The sequence below is a fragment of the Pinus tabuliformis genome, chromosome X (assembly GCF_031772625.1).
Source record: "Pinus tabuliformis cultivar Carrire ecotype Pingquan chromosome X, CPIR1, whole genome shotgun sequence".
NCBI lineage: Eukaryota > Viridiplantae > Streptophyta > Pinopsida > Pinales > Pinaceae > Pinus > Pinus tabuliformis.
Window position 1 is genome coordinate 513,807,067 of NC_142308.1, and position 20,937 is coordinate 513,828,003.

A 20,937-nucleotide genomic window follows, 5' to 3' on the forward strand; every position below is an offset into this window, starting at 1 on the left:
TAGATGAAAGTTTGTCATTTGGAAAATCAAGCACCGCCACCCAACCTAGAACTGAATTCCTCTAGTTCACCCTCGAGTCGATATTTCTTGCCATGGATCAACCGCCTCCTGCAATGGGTATTTAATACCCTCTTTCATGATATGGTTTCCTTTAGAGGCATCCCGCTTTTAGGTGGATATTTTTATCCATTTGCCTAGGATTTTCCCAGAAAAGCTCGTCGTCCTCTCCCGCAAGGCTTTTCCGATAAAAGCTTTCCTTTCTCTCTTGCAAGGATTTTAGGTTTTTCTTGCTCGCCTTTCTCTCCCGTGAGGCAACTCCCATAAAATCTTGCCTTTCTCTCCTACAAGGCTTTTTTTATTTTTATTTTTATTTTTTATTTTTTATTTTTTTTAACTTAGCAACTTTCTCCAGCTAAGAAACTTAATGAATATTTCTCTCCCATTCCATTAATCTTATTTAGAATTTGATCTAGAAGTTTTATCATGAAATAATTATCCATTCCCATTCACCAATAGGATTTTATTTTGGCAAGAATCTCATCTCTTGGTGTCTCATTTATCATTATTTATTTAATAATAAAGTATTTACTTTACACCTCATACCTAGATTTTCTGTTACAACTCAGTCTTAGCTTAGGTCCGACACCATATCAATAGAGTGTTCCATACTCCCCCCCCCCTTAAATTTACATCGTCCTCGGTGTATTACTGCATCTTACAATTTATTTCCTCGTTCACAGGTAGCTGTTTCTGAAATTACAGGTTCACATGGCTTTGCCACATGAATAAGATCTTTCAATAGATATGTTAAAAGGAGTTCTACCAGCAAATCTCCTTCAATTACTACCTGCAACATTTGTTTCAATCAATTTTGTGAGAGACTTTATATGCCATAAAAAAAAAAAAAAAAAAATAACTCAATTTTGTTTACCATAGTTAATGTCATAACTTGATATAACAATACTACTATTTGAGCAACTATAGGTTAATGTTGCCCACCATTTAACTATGATTCCTCATTTTCATTGTATTATAATAGGAAGAAATGTATGATCTTCCATTGCATTTTTGTTCTTGCTGAGAAATTGCTTCTTGCAGTCTCCCCGCATTAGTCACAACAAGTCAAACTAGCACATTTAACCAATAAACATGTATAACAATATAACATCAGGTTAGTTCAAAACATAACCATCAAAACCATAAATCATATGTAACCATCAATCATAGACGAGAATCATAAATCTCATGCATATTAAAACTCAAATAAGATACAAATACTTATCCTTTAATCAATCCTTAGCTTCTACCTTTGCCTTTCTTCTGTACGCACTCCAGATTGGTTGCCACACCATGCAATCACCCAGTGCCTTCTCCTCAACCATGTGTACATTACACACATACATCTATACACGTCATCCAACATTATGCAATACCTACATCATACTAGTACCACATGTACACAATACTACCAGTACAAAGTATACTCAATAATTAATGTCCATAGCATCCTATGCATGACATATACATGATCCACATGTTGTTAAATAATGTTAGTATTATTATCATAACATCGGGTCAATGCCAAAAATTCCTTTATTTATTCACACTAACTTTATTCAAGTCCAATCAAACCATGCTTGATTTGTCGATTGGAGAATAAGGAATTCATGAACCTGTTCAACTTTTGCAACGAGTGCATAACTGAAGAATTTTATGTGAAAGTATTCAAGTCCTTTTATTTAGCTAATCATTTTCATGTGTCTTGTGGTTGCAAGAAAATTTCAGCAAAATGATAACATAGAGGTAATCATGCATAATACAACTTTATCATACAAATAAATTTGAGTTTTAGGATTTAATCTGTCACTAGACAAGGTCTTAATAACAACGGAATATGACCTCCGCCCAATCATAAAGCAAGCTATTGATTATGATATTTAGTCTATTATGGACTTCAAGTTTATATTTGAAGTTTAATAACAACCTTAACCTTTCCTTTAGTCAATAAAATAATTGTTTGGTACTCCAAAGTACACCACACATAATCTAGTTATGCCATATGATTTCTTGTTTGCTCTTTTTACCATTTCTCCCAACACTTTATTGACCATGAATAATTCAGTGCATATCTCAAACTAATCGAATAATTAATATGCAAGTACCTACACCTCCTATACATGAGTCATGAATGAGGGTTATATTGTTCTCACACTCCTCAAACTCTTAATTTCCAGGGTACTATGTGTACCAGGGTGTCAACCTAGATCATTAACATGTTGATACCCCACCTTAACAGTAGATCATGACCTGGTATAATTCATTTCTTGGAAGCCAAATAAATTATAAAACTCTTTAAAATATATAGTTTATGCGCTAATTGTTATGTTGTCATATTCAGAACCAGACAACACTATTACTGCAATCTGACAGTGAGACTTCTCCAAGATTGCCTGATAGAAAATAGTGATAGAAAATATGCATCTCAGATTGTACGATTGTCAATTGATTTGAATAGATTGCTAGATATCATGTTATCGAAACCACTTACCTTTGTACACAACAATCTCGATTACCATTACGACTTAGCCATCCAATATGGTTGAAGCATCCTATCGGTTTAACAATGGTTTGTTATCCTCTCTCTTCATCATCTAAAACCTTTTGTATGTCACACCTTACTTGGTGCATGTATTATTTTACTACTAGTATAAGATCCTTAGATCATCATAAGATGTATTAATGTGAAGCCTTTTGGTTTAACAAATATTTGTTTATTAATTCAGACAATTCATGTCCCCAGTCTAGTGTACAATTCTTGTTAGTAACTAGGCTGCACTAAATTGTTCTATTTCTACTTCAAATGCATCCAACACCACCATATCGGTTCTCATAAAGCATGTATACTTCGTTTATATATAGTGGAAGCAGATCATTTTAATCTTATCAACTTCCACGAGAAGTACATTCGTAAGATCTATAGTCATTCTACTGGAAGCATCTTTTTCTTACTGCAGATTTGAAAGGTCCCTATTTTTGAGAAACCCATCTATATTTGTATGGATATGCACATCAAGGTGGTGGAGTTTGAGGTTGCATACTTTGAGTTACAATAATTGACACATTGGAATTTGAATGAACTTGAGGATGTGCCCTTGAGTTTGCATTTAATACTACTATTAATTGAGAAGCATTGGGAGCTTCTTTTACACTCTTGTTGTGAATTTACACTAGCTGTACTTTTGGGTGCCAGTCCCATTGACCTACTTATGAAGGTCATAAGATTATTAATGTATAATGTCCTCTTCAACATGTATATAGTGAGTTGTATTATATGTGTGCATACCCTTCACAACTCTAAACCTAACTCGGTCTAGATTGGAAATATAACATGTGCCTCTTGCATGTCTCAGTTACAATTATCAGGATATTGCTTTATGCAAAAAGAAACTTGTAAGTTCCAAATTATGCATATCAAATTAAATATGCATGTTGCTGCTAAATATCTTAATAATGACCTAATAAAGTTTTGTTTCCTTCAACAGTGTATATTTGGAGCATTTTCCCACTAAGGGTGAATTAACGGTTCAACTAGTGGCAAAACCACATCCAAAAATGAACTGCATCATTACATGTAGATGCACAAATTAACACAAAAAATATTAAATTGAAAGACAATTTTAAAAATACATAGTCTCATACCACATACAGAGACCTGTCTTTTATGAGCTTAACGATATTTCATGGGAAACTTCATGAATAGATACAATTTAAAGAAAAACTTCAAAATATGTTCCAGGACGCAAACTAATTAATTAACCATCAATTTATGCTAATATTGATAGCATGTCATGAACTTCTTTCCTCATGATTTATATAGTTTCCATCTATATACTTTATTTTTTTATTTTTTATTTTTTTTCCTCATATTGGCCATGATCTATGGAAAAAGGCACTTAACATTTTATCTATTTTTGTTTGTCAGTTACCTTATAAGAGTTCAAAGTTTCATCCCTTCATATATCATCCTTTCTTAAGATCTCTATAATTATAGACTTCATTCTATTAACTATGTTCTTGAATAGACTATGCATAGCAATCGTGCAACTCACAATTTATATGATCAAGTAATATGATGATAGTATGGAAGAATAGACTTATTCGCACTCAATTAAACATAGGATTCAACTTTCCGTATCCACCATTACTCCTTTCAACACTTGCATTCATATTTATAAGAAATGATGACCACACCACTAAAACCTATCATCCAAACTTTCATACTTTTAAAAATCACTTATTCATCGTCATTATTTATTCATAACTTTTATTACATAATAGATTTAGTTGAAAATTTTACTTGATAGAGCTGGTTATGCTTTACTCCTCTTATATCAAGCCATTTCGTATTTGAGCCTTCTCCTACTTTGACTTTAATGATATTATTTTTCTGACGTATGTACTACATGTTATCTAATTGGATATCTCATTATCACTATGGGTGTAACCCCCGCTTGATTGCATGTAAGCACACAACCGAGCCATTCATTTAAGTCATCCATGTATATGATCACATCATGAGTTTGAGACATTATCCTCGGTCATTCCCAACACTCATCATATGCCAACGAGAAAGAAAAACATACAACCTTCAAAGCTTAATGTAAATAAAGCAACTTAGAACGTATTCATATTTTTATGGGATGTTTTATGCATAAAAAAATAGCTCATATAACTGTACTCACTCGTTTATGGAGTTCGTTTATACACATTTTGTACATCCATCATTTAATCTCGTTTTTATGTAATGACCGCTTAATATAATTATGAAAAATAATATGAAAACAATATCGTTGCCATCAATGAAATTGCAATTAAGTATTGCAACAACCCGTGGCATATATGTAACACAGTTTATACATGTTTTAATGTTTCCCACACATTAATGTGTACAAAATGAGACATGTGCAACGCAGTCTTCATCAATACATACAATAATTGAATGATTGCGCACCAAAAACTACCAATATCAATTGTGGCATATATTTTCATCAAGCTATGAATGCTTTTACCTAAACTGTTATTTATTGCGGAGAGAATAAAATGCATGCATCATAGTATTAATAATAAAACATGCAACTAAATAACCACGAACCTGGTCATGAATAACCTCTGAGAGAGTCTAACCTTTGAGAGATCTTACTAGATTCGATGGGCACATTTTCGTTGAAAATTATCCCCCTTTCGGTCCTGCTCTCTTTCTCGTCAACTGGGGTCTCTCAAAACCTTATGAATGCTTGCCCAACCCAGGCTATGATTTATGTTGGCCTTTCTACGCATACACTATCATAGTTGCTCAAGCCTTTGCTAGTTTAACTATCGACAGGGAAAACTATTCTTGATACAGCTTGTTGGGCTCGAGGTCAAAGCTCCTCGTCCTTATTATATGTTATAGAATGTCATTGAAAACTAACCACGCAGTTCGACATCCCCGACACCACACCCAGAGGTCATCACAACACCGATAGAGGGAGGGTAAGAAGTGCTAAGGAAAGTCATACTGTGTGCTGTAGAAACCTTGATTTGGTTGTCCAACCTAGTTGCTTGAATGGCAACATAATTTTTTTGCATGGCAGGTAAGAGTAACAGGCCACTAGCCGGATCATCTTAGAGAATCTCATTGCCTATCGAGATGTGTGTGATTTTCATTGCGGGATAGTGTGGTTGAATGTTGGTGTTGAACTATTGGGTTGCAACGTTTGTACTGCTGGCGAGCTAATAGATATCCTGGTCAAGGACTCCCACCATTATTTCCACGCCAAAAATGTCGTTTTTGTATACATGCCTGCCAGGTCTTGTGGCGAAGGCAGGTTATCACCTTTTGTGTTGTAAAAAACTCCAATGGACTAGGAATCTATTAAAGTTTATTGGAGAAAAATCACAAAGCATGTAATTGTATAAAGAACACAATTCATAGTTTGGAAGTAGGGAAAAACCATCAGAATTGTTTATCATCAACATAAACCTTCGATTTTGTTAACTTAAAAAAAATGTATCGCTAGCTGAATAAAATCTCCTTGGCAACCATTAAGGATCCACCAGAGTACTGAAATAAGAAAAAGAACGCGCGTGCATTGGAGTTGTTAAATCGAAAGCTCGTCTACAGTCTGCACTCTTCTTGAAAAATTCGACGGAAAAAACTGAATAGGTTTCCCTCACAATAGAGGGTAAAACCCGATGTCATTACTCAGATCGATTGGATATGAGATATTTTTTGCACCAAATGAAAAACTACCAATCGGTCAATTGGTTATCCATCATGCCAAACATGAATGCACATATGTGCACATTTACAACACAATATCAAGAAAAACTAACCATACGTTGTCGGATGGAAACTGGATAATCATTATCTAAACGAGACACGTTTGTGGGATGACAATAAGGATAAAAATTATCCATTGTATGATTTTAAGGCGTGCCAACCCGGATGACCATTATCCATTGAACTCTTTTGAGGGCAACTCAATTTGCAAGCGAACGCCTCCACATCAGTAGATAAGGCAAGCAGAGAGGGTGACATTACCAATCGAAAAGGGAAACATCAGACGCTATTCAAATTGGCAAGGTGTGGTTTGTGTTCTAAAACTACTAATAAAATACTACCATAACCGAGCATGCTTGAGAGACTCAAAGATGCAAGATTTTGGCAAAGCTCCAGACCTATATGCCAAGGCACCACTCGGAGTCACTTGATCATACGATTGCACATGGTACAAAATAGTGCAATGATCAGAACAACTTCACTCCAGACATTTCTTTGTGTTTACAATGTTTTTGTTACTTAGAGGTTGGTATTGTTGTGCACACAAGACTGTGTGAGCTACATAAAATTCTTGGCCCTCCCCATTTTTATTCTATGCACCACCATTCAAGTATCGACCATTACATATAGTTATAACATATATCGTTTATGTCGATCTTTGAAAAACAAGATATCAATTTTCCTTCAAGCTTAACCACACTCATAAATCTCATAACACTTCGACCCTTACTATTCTTTAGTGATCCATGCACACAATGATCCCTTAGTGGTTCTAAAACTCACTCCATCAAACCTTGCAATGGTCATTAATATATGTATCTTAACTCTATATATATATAGTGGCTACACTGGATCAAACAATCTGGACTTTTAGGTCCAAATTAATAGATTTATTTACTACAATCCAAATCAATGCTTCAACATTTACTATGCCTACATTATATCACAGAGGAAAGAATGAACATGGGCATTCAACATGATAAGATTATGCATTTTGATTTCATTCCTTTGATGACCAAAACAAGCATTAATGCACTCCATACAAATCACAACTTCATATTCAATGGGTAACTCGTCACCCACCATGCTTATGTTGTCATAATTACACTGTAGCTAGTATTGCCACATATCATGATCGGAGTCCTACTGTCATAGTCGAAGGTATTACTGACATATATCTTATGTAATACAAATCATAGTGAATAATATGTGTCATAGCTAAAACAAGCCTCAATGGATGAAATTCAACCCATGATGCATAATGCATAGCATAGATAACTTGATCCATAGGCTATACCATTGCAAACCTTAAAGACATAATTACAACCCATAAAGCGAGTCACATATTTTCTTTGAGCATAGCAATGCCACATGGAGAATGAAAACCACAGAGTTCATTGAACTTGTAGTCTTCACGGCACAAAGGCTAGAGTGGGTTATTCCCTTATCTAATAATCTGAATCAGGGTTTCAGACTACTTTTGTTTTTAAGTGATCCTTTTGCGCAATTGGAACCACATGCTTTTCAAACAATATAGGAGATTTCACTCTTCATTAAAATATCAAACTTTTAGCTACATAAATTTAAACAACCTCAGTTCAAATTTTGGTTTCAAGTAATATACATATATGCTTCAAAGTCCTCCTCCAATAAATATTTTTAAGATTTAATTTCAACATTTATGGCTATATATATCTATATATATATATATATATATATGCTTCAAAGTCCTCCTCCAATAAATATTTTTAAGATTTAATTTCAACCTTTATGGCTTCTGTAATATTTTCCTTATAGCAATTTTATAACCAAAACCCTTCAGTGAAACCTCTTATTTGTTTAGAACCTAAAGCTCCTTCATACCTTACAGAGGTGGGTTGGCCCTTAGGCCGCAATATTTGAACATAGAGTTGAGATACCATTTGTCACATACCCCCTTGACCCAATATTAAAGACCACCTGCTATGCTCCCATCACAAAATTTAACTTCGATTCAATTTATATTTAATAATTGTCACATGCATAAGTATTTTATCATCTTATAACCAAAGATAACACATGCACTTATACTCTTATGCTTAAAGATTTGACAACATGAAGAGTAAGGAGTAAAAATACAAAACATCCTGCAATTGAATCATACCAGATTAGATGAAAGTATGTCACTTGGAAAATCGAGCATCGCTACCTAACCTAGAACCAACTTCCTCCAGTTCACCCACGAGCCGAGAGTTCTTGCCATGGATCAACTGCCTCTTGTTGATCTCTTCAATGGGTATTTAATACCCTCTTTAATTATATGGTTTCCTTTAGTGAAGTCCCGCTTTTGGGTGGATATTTTTATCCATTTGCCTAGGCTTTTCCCAGAAAGGCTCGACTTTCTTTCCCACAAGGCTTTTCCCATAAAAGCTTGCCTTTCTCTCCTGCAAGGCTTTTATGTTTTTCTTGCTAGCATTTCTCTCCCACGAGGCTTTTCCCATAAAAGCTTGCCTTTTCTTTCCTGCAATACTTTTATGTTTTTCTTAAACTTAACATCTTTCTCCAACTAAGGAACTTAATGGGTATTTCTCTCCCATTCCATTAAGCTTATCTATAGTTTGATCTAGAAGTCTTATCATGAAAAAATTATCCATTCCCATTCACCTACAGGATTTTATTTTGGCAATAATCTCATCTCTTGGTGTCTCGTTTTCCAAGCGATTAATTTATCTTTATTTATTTAATAATAAAGTATTTACTTTACACCTCAGACCTAACTTTTTTGTTACAACTCAGGCTTAGCTTAGGTCTAGCATGATAGCAACAGAGTGTTACATACAACGGAGGGGCATTACACCATGAGAGTGAATGAGTGAGTTCGATTGAATAGTCTTAAAGTAAAGCAAAGCGATATGAAAATTTATTTGACAAAGGCTTGGCTTGAACATCAACAGACTACAACGCTCGCCTTGATTATTCAACCAATGTTCAACTTATTCGATTATTCACTAACTATGTTCAACTTTTCAGCCACGATTTCAACTCTTATAGATAGAATTTAAACTCTTCGGTCATGATTTCAACTACTATATATAGAATTTCAATTAGATTTTTTTGCTTTTCTTTTGTTATACTTGTAGAAAGCAGGCTATATTGTTTTTGATTTTGGTAGAAATACTTTGATTTTCAATTAGATAAGCATATTTTGTGAAGTTTATTAAGGTTTCGAAAAAAAGTAATATTAAACTGAATAATTTTGTTTTTGCTTGTCAAGTTGTCTCTGATCCTCCAGGCTTAACTTGTGGCTTGAGGAGCCGCGATCCAGGGGCATCTAATTCGTCAAACTCACCCAGGGATCGCACCCAGCCTAGGCCAAACCAACCCTAAGTTGACTGAATTTTTTAGCATGTCTCCTTCCCCTAGCACATGGCACAACCACCCCTCTAGAGGTTTGATTCCGGTTTGCCTTGCTAACGAGGCCCATCCTCAACCGGTTATGCTAGTGGGACTTGACATTAAACTAAATATTTTGAAAAATAAAAAATATTTTATATTGTTTTAAAATGCAAATTGTTTTTTTTTCTAATTGGTTGATGACTAATTTTATGTGGTTTTGAATAGAATTGTAAGATATATATTTTTGTTGATTTAACCGAGCAGGATTTGAACTTTGAATCTAATGGTTTATATATTACTTCATAGCGATTGAACTACATCCAATGGTGTAAAAAATATATTAAAAAATAGAATATCTAAAAAAAAAAGGGTTTCTATTTGTCAAGTGTCATAATAATGATTGTTATTGCAGAGTTTGCACAACACACTACCATGTGGATAACTGCCCACCATAATTTAAGCAAGTAGTTGTGCCATGTGGATAGTTGGTCACCATAATTTAAGTAAGTAATTGCATAAAAAATAGAGAGGAACAAGATGTAAACAAGTGTAATATGAAGTTTATTAAGCAATTTTTTTATTTTTTTATTTTTTATATTATATTATTTTGAAATTATATTAAAATATGTTTAATTTAGATGTATATTTCATATATATATATAATAATTTGATATAAAATATAAAATTATCAATAAAGTTATTGTTATTATTTAAAATTATTAATAAATTTTGCATAAGATGCAAGTACTAAGTAGCAACACTGCATATTACACTTATTGTTACTACTTCAAGTGCATTCTCCCATTCACATTGCATATAAAAATAAGCAATGAACTTTTGATATCATCTAGACACATTGATTTATTCACACTGCGTTGAAAATTTAAGAAAGAAACAACCAACTTTGCAATGTGAACCAGAATTAACACTATGAATAACATACACCATAAATCGGGGCTGTGGTTTACCAAGGCATCGCTGGAGGACTAACTTCAATTGATATCTTAGTTACCTATTTTGGTGTGCGGAGGAAGCTTTCATTGCGTGGAGTGCAGATGAAGCTTTCATTTTGCTTCCTCCTCACTTTGCACAATGAAAACTTCCTCTCTACGCAGATCCCGCACAAAGAGGCAGGAACCATGCTCCTATACAACTATTAATCTTGTTGTATTTGAAACTTAAATTAACATCTTTTATTAATAATTTAACTTTTAAGACTATTGACTTGTCCATTACAACGTTGATGATTTTGATATTGATAGATACACGAGATTGTCCAAAATTAATGAGTGATTCATTAGGGTCTAGTCCATTTTTCCAAAATAGTGCAACACTTAAAAACAACACACATTTTCAAAAGCTTATTATGAAGGGATTGACCTTTCAGTACGAATCCCATGAGTTGAGGATGAAGGTTTCAAACCGACAACAAACTTTTCTTATATTCCTCCAAGGTATTCTCCATGGGGTAATCTATCTTATAGGTGAAATAGTCTTTTTCACCATAAGTTGGCAATACAATTTCAAGATTTTTTGTTGTTTAAAATACATTCAGCACATGGAAAACCTTTTAGACAATAAAATTATACAGATTAAACAATTTAAATTCAAATTTATAAAAATTTCTCTCCAATTTTAATTAAAATTAACCAAAAAAATATAATGAAAAAAACTATTTCATCTAGTCACTTCTCCATTCATCAATACCAATCCCATGAAGTCTTCAAAGTTCAATCGACATACAACGTTCCTTTGATTCTTTCAAAGTGACCTTTTCATCCGGACCAACTTTGAATAGCAAAGTCAAAAAAAAAAACCCACAATCATAGCAGAGTCAAAAGGCCCCAGGTCCACGAGAATCAAATGTTAACATCATCCACCCGCGCCTCCGATGTATGTCGGTATATACGAATTCTGTGTCCGTGCTTAGACAACAAAACCCTTAACTGTTTCACATAGATCTATATTTGGACTGGCATTTTCTGCGGCGTTCTCGTTCCTTAATTAGTGATCAGATCCATGGCCACTCGAGATGAGATCTGGATCGTATGTCTATTGGCAATTCTCGGAGTAAATGTTGCAGTTAATGCCACACGGCTTTTGGATGAAGTACCGAATAAATCTTCGAATTATTCCATCTTGCATCTCAACCAGCAGCATCAGTCTAACAACAATAATCCCATTGTGTATCCTACAAGAGTGGAGCAAATTTCATGGAAGCCCAGGTAAATATCTCCCTTAAATTATGTCTCTGTTTTTAAAGCCTTGTTTGTCAACGTGGCATTCCCTCCAAATTTGCATTAATTGCTGAAGATTACGGAGAACGAAGATTGTGGTTTGGATGTTTTTGAATTTGGATACACACAGACATCTACTTCTAGTACTGAGCAATGTTTTTTGAACGCATCGCAGAGCTTTTGTATACAGAGGGTTCCTTTCCGAGGAAGAGTGCGATCATTTGATTTCTATTGTGAGAATCTCAGACTCTTTCTCCTATTTTCAATTAGGAAATACATCATAACACACGGATATATAAATAAATAGATAGTTAGATAGATAAATATTTGAGCAAGAAACCCAGTCCGGTTCCTCTTCTCCTTTCTATACTCGTCTCCACATTTCTTTTGTACACTACCAATCTAATTTTATTGTACAAGAGTCTGAATTGGGGGAAGGGAGATCACGTTTCTTATCTCCAGAAATCCTTTAACCCCATTTCTCGGTCCGTTCCTGTTTCCTGTTTTCATTGCCATTGCCCGAATTCCCATTTTTGCTCATATATGTGTGTGTGTTAAAACTCTGTGTTAAACCAAGCTCATAACAAGGAAGAGGTTGGCCTCCAAGCATGTGGTACAAGTACTCTGGTATTTTTTGGGGTCGTTGTTGTCACTCCAAGAGAATTGAACCAGCGCTCTTGCGTGCACAATCTAGGTTTGTACTTGGCCATTAGGCCAAACTTACTTTGTTCGATGTTAAACATATCGTGCAGTAACCCCATCATAAATTCATAATAACCAGAAACAATGGCGGACATCGAATTTGAAGTTCAAAAAGTGGTTAGTTTTGAAAAAATACGTGGTCAGAAAGGCCAGAACTAGTGAAAAAGCTGAAGGACATCTCGCAACAGCATATAGGTTGTATCTTTTTTCAAACTTTGGTGATTTTTCATAGTTCGAAAGATTCAATTGAGTTTCTTCCTGCGCTCCATGTGGCGTATTAGAACCATGATCTTGTGTCGTGAAAGAATACAGATACCTTAACCGTTAATTATGCCAATTTCGTGGAGCCTCATCAGTGGAAGAACTATAATGAGGATTTCTGAATTTTATCAGCAAGTGCTACAGTGCTACTCATTTGGTACAGATTAGCCTTCAACTCCCAATATGGGTATATGAGAAGTTGAACATGAGGAACATGGGCTGGCATCATTAATGAAAGGATTAGAAATTTAAGAAATATAAAACTAAAGAGTATTTTAGTCCAGTTGCCCATTTTGAAAAGGTAGTTTGGGTGTTGACTTTAGTTGTTAAAATTCGCCTCATTGAGGACAGTTTTGCCCTTGTAGGAAGAGATGTTATATCCCAGATTTAAATGAAAAAGAAGAGATTAATTAAGCAATTTTACACTCAAGATTATACATATTGCACTATGGATAATAAATGAAGTGAGTTTCTCCACACCTGAAACACAAACGAAAAAAATGAAGAACTATGATGAGTGCAAGCCTACTGAAGCGACTGTGAGAACTATGATGATTAAGCCATTCATTGTTTACACTGTGGGTAAACCCTGAACTATTGGAGAAAGTTATACTGGTAGCTCGAACCACATGATCATATTCCATCCCACATACCATATTGCATGTAACTGAACCATTTCACCATATAGCTATAGGGATATTACGGCCATTTTTAGTTCCTTGTCGCTTCTTGTTACTCAAGGTTAAGAAAGTAAGGTTGGCACATAAGGTACACCCTTAGCTTAGCCGGAATTTCTCGTTACCACAACACATGGTAAACAGGTAATGCATTATCTATTATATGCAAAAGAAAAATACTAGTCAAAGTACTGGAAAATATATGCATGTAAGTAGGTAGCTACCAGTTTTTACCAATCAGATGTCTGAGCGGTTGGCATAGAATTGTGACCCTATCATGATCATCCATGTTTATGATGCTTTCCAATTCATTACATCACTTTAGGACATTACAAATAAGATTCTTGGTGATAAAAACATGTGCGCGATAATCAAAAGTTATTAAAAATCTAAATCTACATGTAAATGATGGATTCAATAAAAAAGCCACGTGTACTGTCATGATAAAAAGCTGTAAACAAGGCCATGGAAATTAACTAAAATATACCAAGCTATTCATGTAATAGGTCTTTGGGCAAAAATATATAGATTGGTCCAAAAATTTGGCAAAGACAATTTGGGAATACAATTGAACTTAAGAATGGTGCTTCTAGTCCATTCTTTGCCTCATTCCAGTGTTGCACGCTCAAACTTGTCTCAAATAACTATATCGTAGTCCAATCCTGGTAGATTCACAGGTTCCACTTCTAGTTTAAATAGGCTCTGCCAGCTTCGTGGAAGGTTGGTAGCTTGGTTATACAGTCTACAATCTAAGAACCTGAACAATAAATTCCAGTCCCATTCCTAATCTGCAATAAATATAGGCTGCTACCTTCTCATGCCATGCACTACTTAATAAATGTAAACCATTATCATAAATAGTTCAAAAAAAAATGATGGACGCAAGCTGTTTAAATATAGTCAGCATATTTGGACTCAGCTTTACTTGGCAAGGTAGGTGATTCAACATACTTGGTATATGCAGCATACTTGCATTTGACATACTTGGCAATATAGAAAAAGGCAAAATGGTTAATTTTTAATGAAAGAAAGCCTGAAAAATGCATAGATAGACATGTGTATCAGAAAGACAATTTTTTCACACATTTGGGACCACTAAAACACACATTCATTGATTTTCATAACCCACAACGCATGGATAGATGGACCATGAATAGTTCATAGGCATTATCATAGAAAGGCACCATAAATATTAAATATTAAAAATATGTATTTTCTAATTCTCATTAATACAAAACCTATGAGGCCCATATAGAATAGTACATACTAAAAAATTCTATTTGTTTCAAATAACAAGAATTAGAACTGCACTATACAAATGTCAGAGCTACAAAACTATGAACTACTACCCTATTGATGTTGCCGGTGTATTTCAAGGTTTAATGAGTGCTTGTAAATGCAACACTGGCCACTGAGTTTGTTAATTTTTGGCAACAATGGTATGTTCTATGCTTTAGAGCAATTTTACTTCAATTTCTTTATTAGCCCAATATCAATATCCAGTTTAGCAATCACATCAACATGATAGTAAAATGTAGATAGAACATAAACATAAACAGTGGAAGACAAGCCAAGACAAGAGAACACAAGATGTGGCACCAGCCAGGGACAAACCTCAATGTGGGGAAATCCTTGATCAATTCTTCTTATATTCTTCAATAGTTCAGCAGAGAGACAGATAGTACAATTTACAAATCTGATAATTTATGACAACATCAAAAGAGCCCTAACTAGAAAAGTCAACATTGGTCAACAGGGCAAAATTCTTTCTCAATTCAGCTTGGTCAAACCAAGTCAACTTTGGCCTCCAACAGCAAGTCTAATCAGCCCAAAACAGTCGAACAAGTCTAGTCAAAACTGGTCAACAAAAGTCAACCCTGTGGCTAACTCTAGTATAGTCAACGCTGGTCAAAATAGAGGTCAAATTACCTTGGTTTTTGTGCCAAGATCTGCGGCCTGCTAGGACAGAAATTCGTCACCCAAATCCATAGTCAAGGAAGGTCAACATAGCCCAAGAAAACAGCCTCTGAAATTCAGTCAAACTGGTCAACACCTAAAACAGAAAATCGTCCTCCTTTCCTTCGCATGTGTGATAGAGAAAGCTGGCCAGAAAATGCATATCCAATCAGATGAGGAGAGAGAGAGAGAGATGTGAGTGAATGAGTGATGTCCAAATGAGGCGCAGGCGTCATGAATTTATAGCAAACTTTGAGGATGAATAGATGTGACTGTTGGGCTTCTGAGCCTACATAAGTTTGCTAGCCGACCTTGACAATTTGTTCATAATCAAAATAAATTCATAACTTCATTTGTACATGTTGGAATCGGATGATCTTTAGATCAATCCTACACCTCTTGGAGAGAGGAATCCAAGAAAAATATCAGTTGTCATAAATAAGATGACCCATGTGGAGTTTCGCCCTAGTTGCCAATTTAACACTCTCTCTCAACTAGGGAGAACTTCATCTGCCAATCTGTACTATCTCTGCCATTAATGCATTGCTATGCTCTGCTGAACTATGAAGAAGAAGAAGTGATCGAGAATGTATCATACAGTTCTCTACTGATCTGAAGTCATTCCCAATCAAAGGAGAGTGTGTCATACCGCTCTTACTGACCTGAAGTCAATTCCAATCAAAAGAGAGTGTCTCGTACCATTCTTACTGACCCGAAGTCAGTTCCAATTGATCCAAGATCAATATCGGTCATCCTAGCATAGGGAGTACGGTAGTACACGATGCATCCATTAGTAGTACTATGGTTCCTATTCTCATTTTCCCTACTCATTGGCCAGATGAGAGGTACTTCCCATGCGTCCCATACTGCATGGGTAGGATGTCTCAGCAGGAGAAGGATGAACCACTCATCCTGCCTACATGTCGCCACAGGGTATCACAGGGGAACGCTGAACCACTCACCCTGTACACATCAATCACTAGGGGAAGGCTGAATCACTCACCCTGTGGTTGCTCATCGCTCCAAGAAGTACCCCAAGCCCCTTCAGAGCTCCTTGAGCTCAATGTCCATATCATACAAGACCCTCATAAGAGGGTCTCTCCACGACTCCAAGTCGTTTTCGGAAGGCCAAGAACTTGACCTTCCCCAGGGGCTTTGTTAGAATATCGGTGACTTGCTCATCAGTCCCAATGTGATGGAGCCTTATTGCTCCTCGTTGTACCATATCCTAGATAAAGTGGTACCTGATATCTATATGCTTGGAGCGATCATGAAACATGGGATTCTCTGATAATCGTATCTCACTTTGGTTGTCACAGAGGATCACGACGATATTTAGCACATGTCCAATCATCTCACTGAAGAGCTTCCTCAACCAGACAGCTTCACAGGAGGCCATACTAGCAACTATGTATTCGGCCTTAGCGGTGCTCAAGGCAACCGATTTCTGCTTCCTGCGCATCCAGGATATCGAAGCAGAACCCAAATAAAAACAACATTTAGAAGTGCTCTTGCGATTCACCACATTGCCCCCAATCACCATCAGAATAACCATGCAACCTCACATCTCCTATAGTATATCTTAGTCCATGAGTGATTGTTCCCCAAAGATATCTTAGAAGATTCTTGGCACCAATCCAATGTATATGATGAGGCTCAGCTGTATATTTGTTCAATGTGTTAATTGCAAAACATATGTCCGAACGGGAGTTCACCAAGAACATTAGTGCTCCTATGAGTTGGCAACACTACCACATAACTTCTTAAAGTTAAGTACCATCGGGGCAGTCACAGGCTTGCAGTCACCATCCCAAATCTTTCTAATATTTCCACAACATATTTTCTTTGAGATGGGAAAATTTCTCCTAGCTTTTGCCAGACTTCCAACCCTAGGAAGTAGTGCATCGGTCCTAGGTCCTTTATCTCAAATTCAGAGGCCAACTCCCTCTTACATTTGTGAATGAGAGGGTCTGCACCTGTCAGAAAGAGGTCATCCACATAAAGTACCAGAATGAGAGGTTCTGTCATTTTCAACCTTAAAGTAAAGGTTCGGATCGACTTCACTTCTAGTGAATCTCAACATCATCAGATAGCTATCAATTCTCTCATACCATGATCCGGATTTTGGGGGGAGGCCCCCAAGATCTAAAAAATTGAAATGGATCTTGGGGGGAGAGACCCTCAAGATCTGAAAGATTGAAATGGATCTTGGGGTAGAGACCCCCAAGATCTGAAAACTTGAATTGCCAGAAGAAAAAGAGGAGAATGCGCAAAAAACAACACCACAAAGAAACTTTTTATTAAAACCGATAATAACTATAAAGGCTACATTGTGGCAGACAATCTGTCCTTTTACAAAATGTGACTTGTTACTTATAGTATTTTTCAGTTACAATACCACGGGTCAATTCCATGGGTGAATGAATACCATGGGTAGATGTCACAATACCATGGGCAAATACCATGAGTGAATGAATACCATGGGTGGATGCCACTTACAATACCATGGGTAAATTCCATGGGTGGATGAATAATATGGGTGGATGAATACCATGAGTTGATGCCATTTTCCATTCAGATCATTCCTCCCTCCTTAAGAAGCAATGGTCCCCATTGCGTAAAGTTCCTTCCTGCAAAGCCTTTGTTGAATATGAAGAGCCACTGAAGGTAAGGGTTTTATGTGGTTAACCCATAACCATGATGAACGAAGATCCGAGGATAGAGATACCCTGTAATGCTTTTGACCAACTGTGGTTCTGACAGTGTGCGGCCTAGCAAATGGACTTCGATGAAGTGTGGGTTTGTGGATGACCCATAACCATGATGAATGAAGATCCGAGGATAGAGATACCCTGTAATGCTTGTGACCAACTGTGATACTGACAATGTGCGACCTAGCAAATGGACTTCGATGAAGTGTGGGTTTGTGGATGACCCATAACTATGACAAATGAAGATCCGAGGATAGAGATACCCTGTAATGCTTGTGACCAACTGTGATACTAACAGTGTGCGGCCTATCAAATGGACTTCGATGACAAGGATTTTGTGTGGTTGACCTATAACCGTGATGTTGGTTGTTGATGAAGTAGCAGGTGCCTACATAGCCTGGGTTGGGAGGGCACGTCTCCAAAGAAACCAAGTCGAATGCTGCTATGCTAAAACTCATGAATGTGAAGCAGGTGCCTACTAAAGTTGGGTGGGAGGGCACGTCTCCAACGAGAACCCGCTCCGAATGCTGCTACAGAATTAAAATGGACATAACTCAGTCAATATAACTCAGAATATTTATTATAACCTGATTTTGGAAGCAGAAGGACCATTTTGCATCTTCCTATGTGATGGAAATCCTTATCTGAACACTCCAGAATTTTAGATTCGCCCTGCAATTTTTCTGCCGTCACAAAAGTTATGAAAAAATAGTTGATTTTAAATCAACGATATCTCTCACATCTGAACCCTGATTCGACCCATTTTTTTTTTTGAAATTGGGTGATTTTTCAAGAGGATCTCAGAACTACAATCCTTCTTCTGAAATTATGCACAAAAACTTCAAAAAAATGATAGGAGAATCGCCATCCACCAGTTGTTGTCAGAAACAATTTCTAGAACATAGCTGATTTTAAATCAGCGATATCTCCCTCATCCAGACTTCGATTTGGCCGATTGTTTTTTTGAATTTTGGTATTTTTATCAAGGAATCCAGATTTGTTATTTGTTTTTGTAAATATTGTACCAAATGTTTCAGATCTGATCTTCAAACTCGCCGCCCAAAAAAACATTCCTGCATAAAATGAAAAAAAAAATATTCCTGCTTGGCCCAAGAAAGTGTTATGTGGAGGACGTAGCACATGCCTGAAGTTTGTTGAATATTGTTGCAAAATTTGAAACTGAAATATGCATCAAACCCTCATTCCCATGGAATCATAACCTGCTCTGATACCACTGATCCGGATCTTGGGGGGAGGCCCCCAAGATCTAAAAAAATGAAATGGATCTTGGGGGGAGAGACCCTCAAGATTTGAAAGATTGAAATGGATCTTGGGGTAGAGACCCCCAAGATCTGAAAACTTGAATTGCCAGAAGAAAAAGAGGAGAATGCCCAAAAAACAACACCACAAAGAAACTTTTTATTAAAATCGATAATAACTATAAAGGCTACATTGTGGTAGACAATCTGTCCTTTAATAAAATGTGACTTGTTACTTATAGTATTTTTCAGTTACAATACCACGGGTCAATTCCATGGGTGAATAAATACCATGGGTGGATGTCACAATACCATGGGCAAATACCATGAGTGAATGAATACCATGGGTGGATGCCACTTACAATACCATGGGTAAATTCCATGGGTGGATGAATACCATGAGTTGATGCCATTTTCCATTCGGATCATACCAAGCCTAGGGTGCTTGCTTCAAACCATAGAGAGCTTTCTTCAACCTGCATACATGAGATTCCCGGTCATCAACCTTAAACCCCTCGGGTTGTTCCACATAAACTTCCTCTTTGATCGAACCATGCAAGAAAACGGTCTTGGCATCCATCTAATGTAGGTTCCATCCTTGCGAGGCAACAAGGGCTATGATCGAGTGGATGGTGGTGTATCGGGCAATAGGTGCAAATATCTCATCATAATCTACTCCTTCCTTTTGAGAGAAACCTTGAGCAACAAAGCGAGCCTTGAACTTTTTTGCACTTCCATCAGCGCCATGCTTGATTTTGTAGAGCCACTTAGAGGTGAAAACTGATTTGTCCTAGGGTTTTTGGACCACATCCTAGACATCATTTTTCATAATTGACCCGTATTCTTCATTCATAGCATCCTTCCATATTTGTTGCTTCACGACTTCTTCAAATGATGAAGGCTCATTTTGAATGATAGTGCTCATGACAATCAAGTATCCTTGACACCTGTTCGGCTTCTTGCTTTCACGGAAAGTCCCCCTTGGTGCAATATGTCTCTCGACATCTTCGAGAGTCTCCCTAAGCCATGAGGGTCTCCTCTTGGAGGAGGAGGGCTCATGAGGAGGAGGATTAATAAGGTCCATATATTCATCAATATCCGACATCGTTTCATCTTCTTTTGTGACCTGTTTTCCGGTGTCAGCTTCTTTGTCCTTCCTTGGGATAGGAAGGTTGTTGATCTTGCTGAGGGCTATATCTTCGTCAAAGTAGAATTTTTACTGTAGCCCACAAAGACTCATTTCTTCCCAAATGCACCCAATTTGCTTCTTTTCTCTTTTGGTATATGAAAATATACAGGGCTTTCGAAAATTCTAAAATGAGAGACATGGGGTTTCTTACCAGTGAACATTTCTTCGGGAGTCTTGGAGTCCAATGCTTGATGAGGGCATCAGTTTTGAACATACATGGCGGTATTTGAAGCTTTAGCCCGTAGGAA

The 20,937-nt window shown here is 36.5% G+C and overlaps 1 protein-coding gene across 1 annotated transcript in view; it reads left to right on the forward strand.

The window, feature by feature from the left end:
• Positions 1-11,576: 11,576 nt before the first annotated feature.
• Positions 11,577-20,937, forward strand: part of LOC149140934 (putative prolyl 4-hydroxylase 4) — a 127,290-nt gene continuing 117,929 nt past the window's right edge. The window contains exons 1-2 of the mRNA XM_089447856.1: positions 11,577-11,922; positions 12,110-12,167. Of these exons, the coding sequence (XP_089303982.1) occupies positions 11,717-11,922; positions 12,110-12,167 (264 nt within the window). The 5' untranslated portion in view covers positions 11,577-11,716. The remainder of the gene's footprint in view (positions 11,923-12,109; positions 12,168-20,937) is intronic.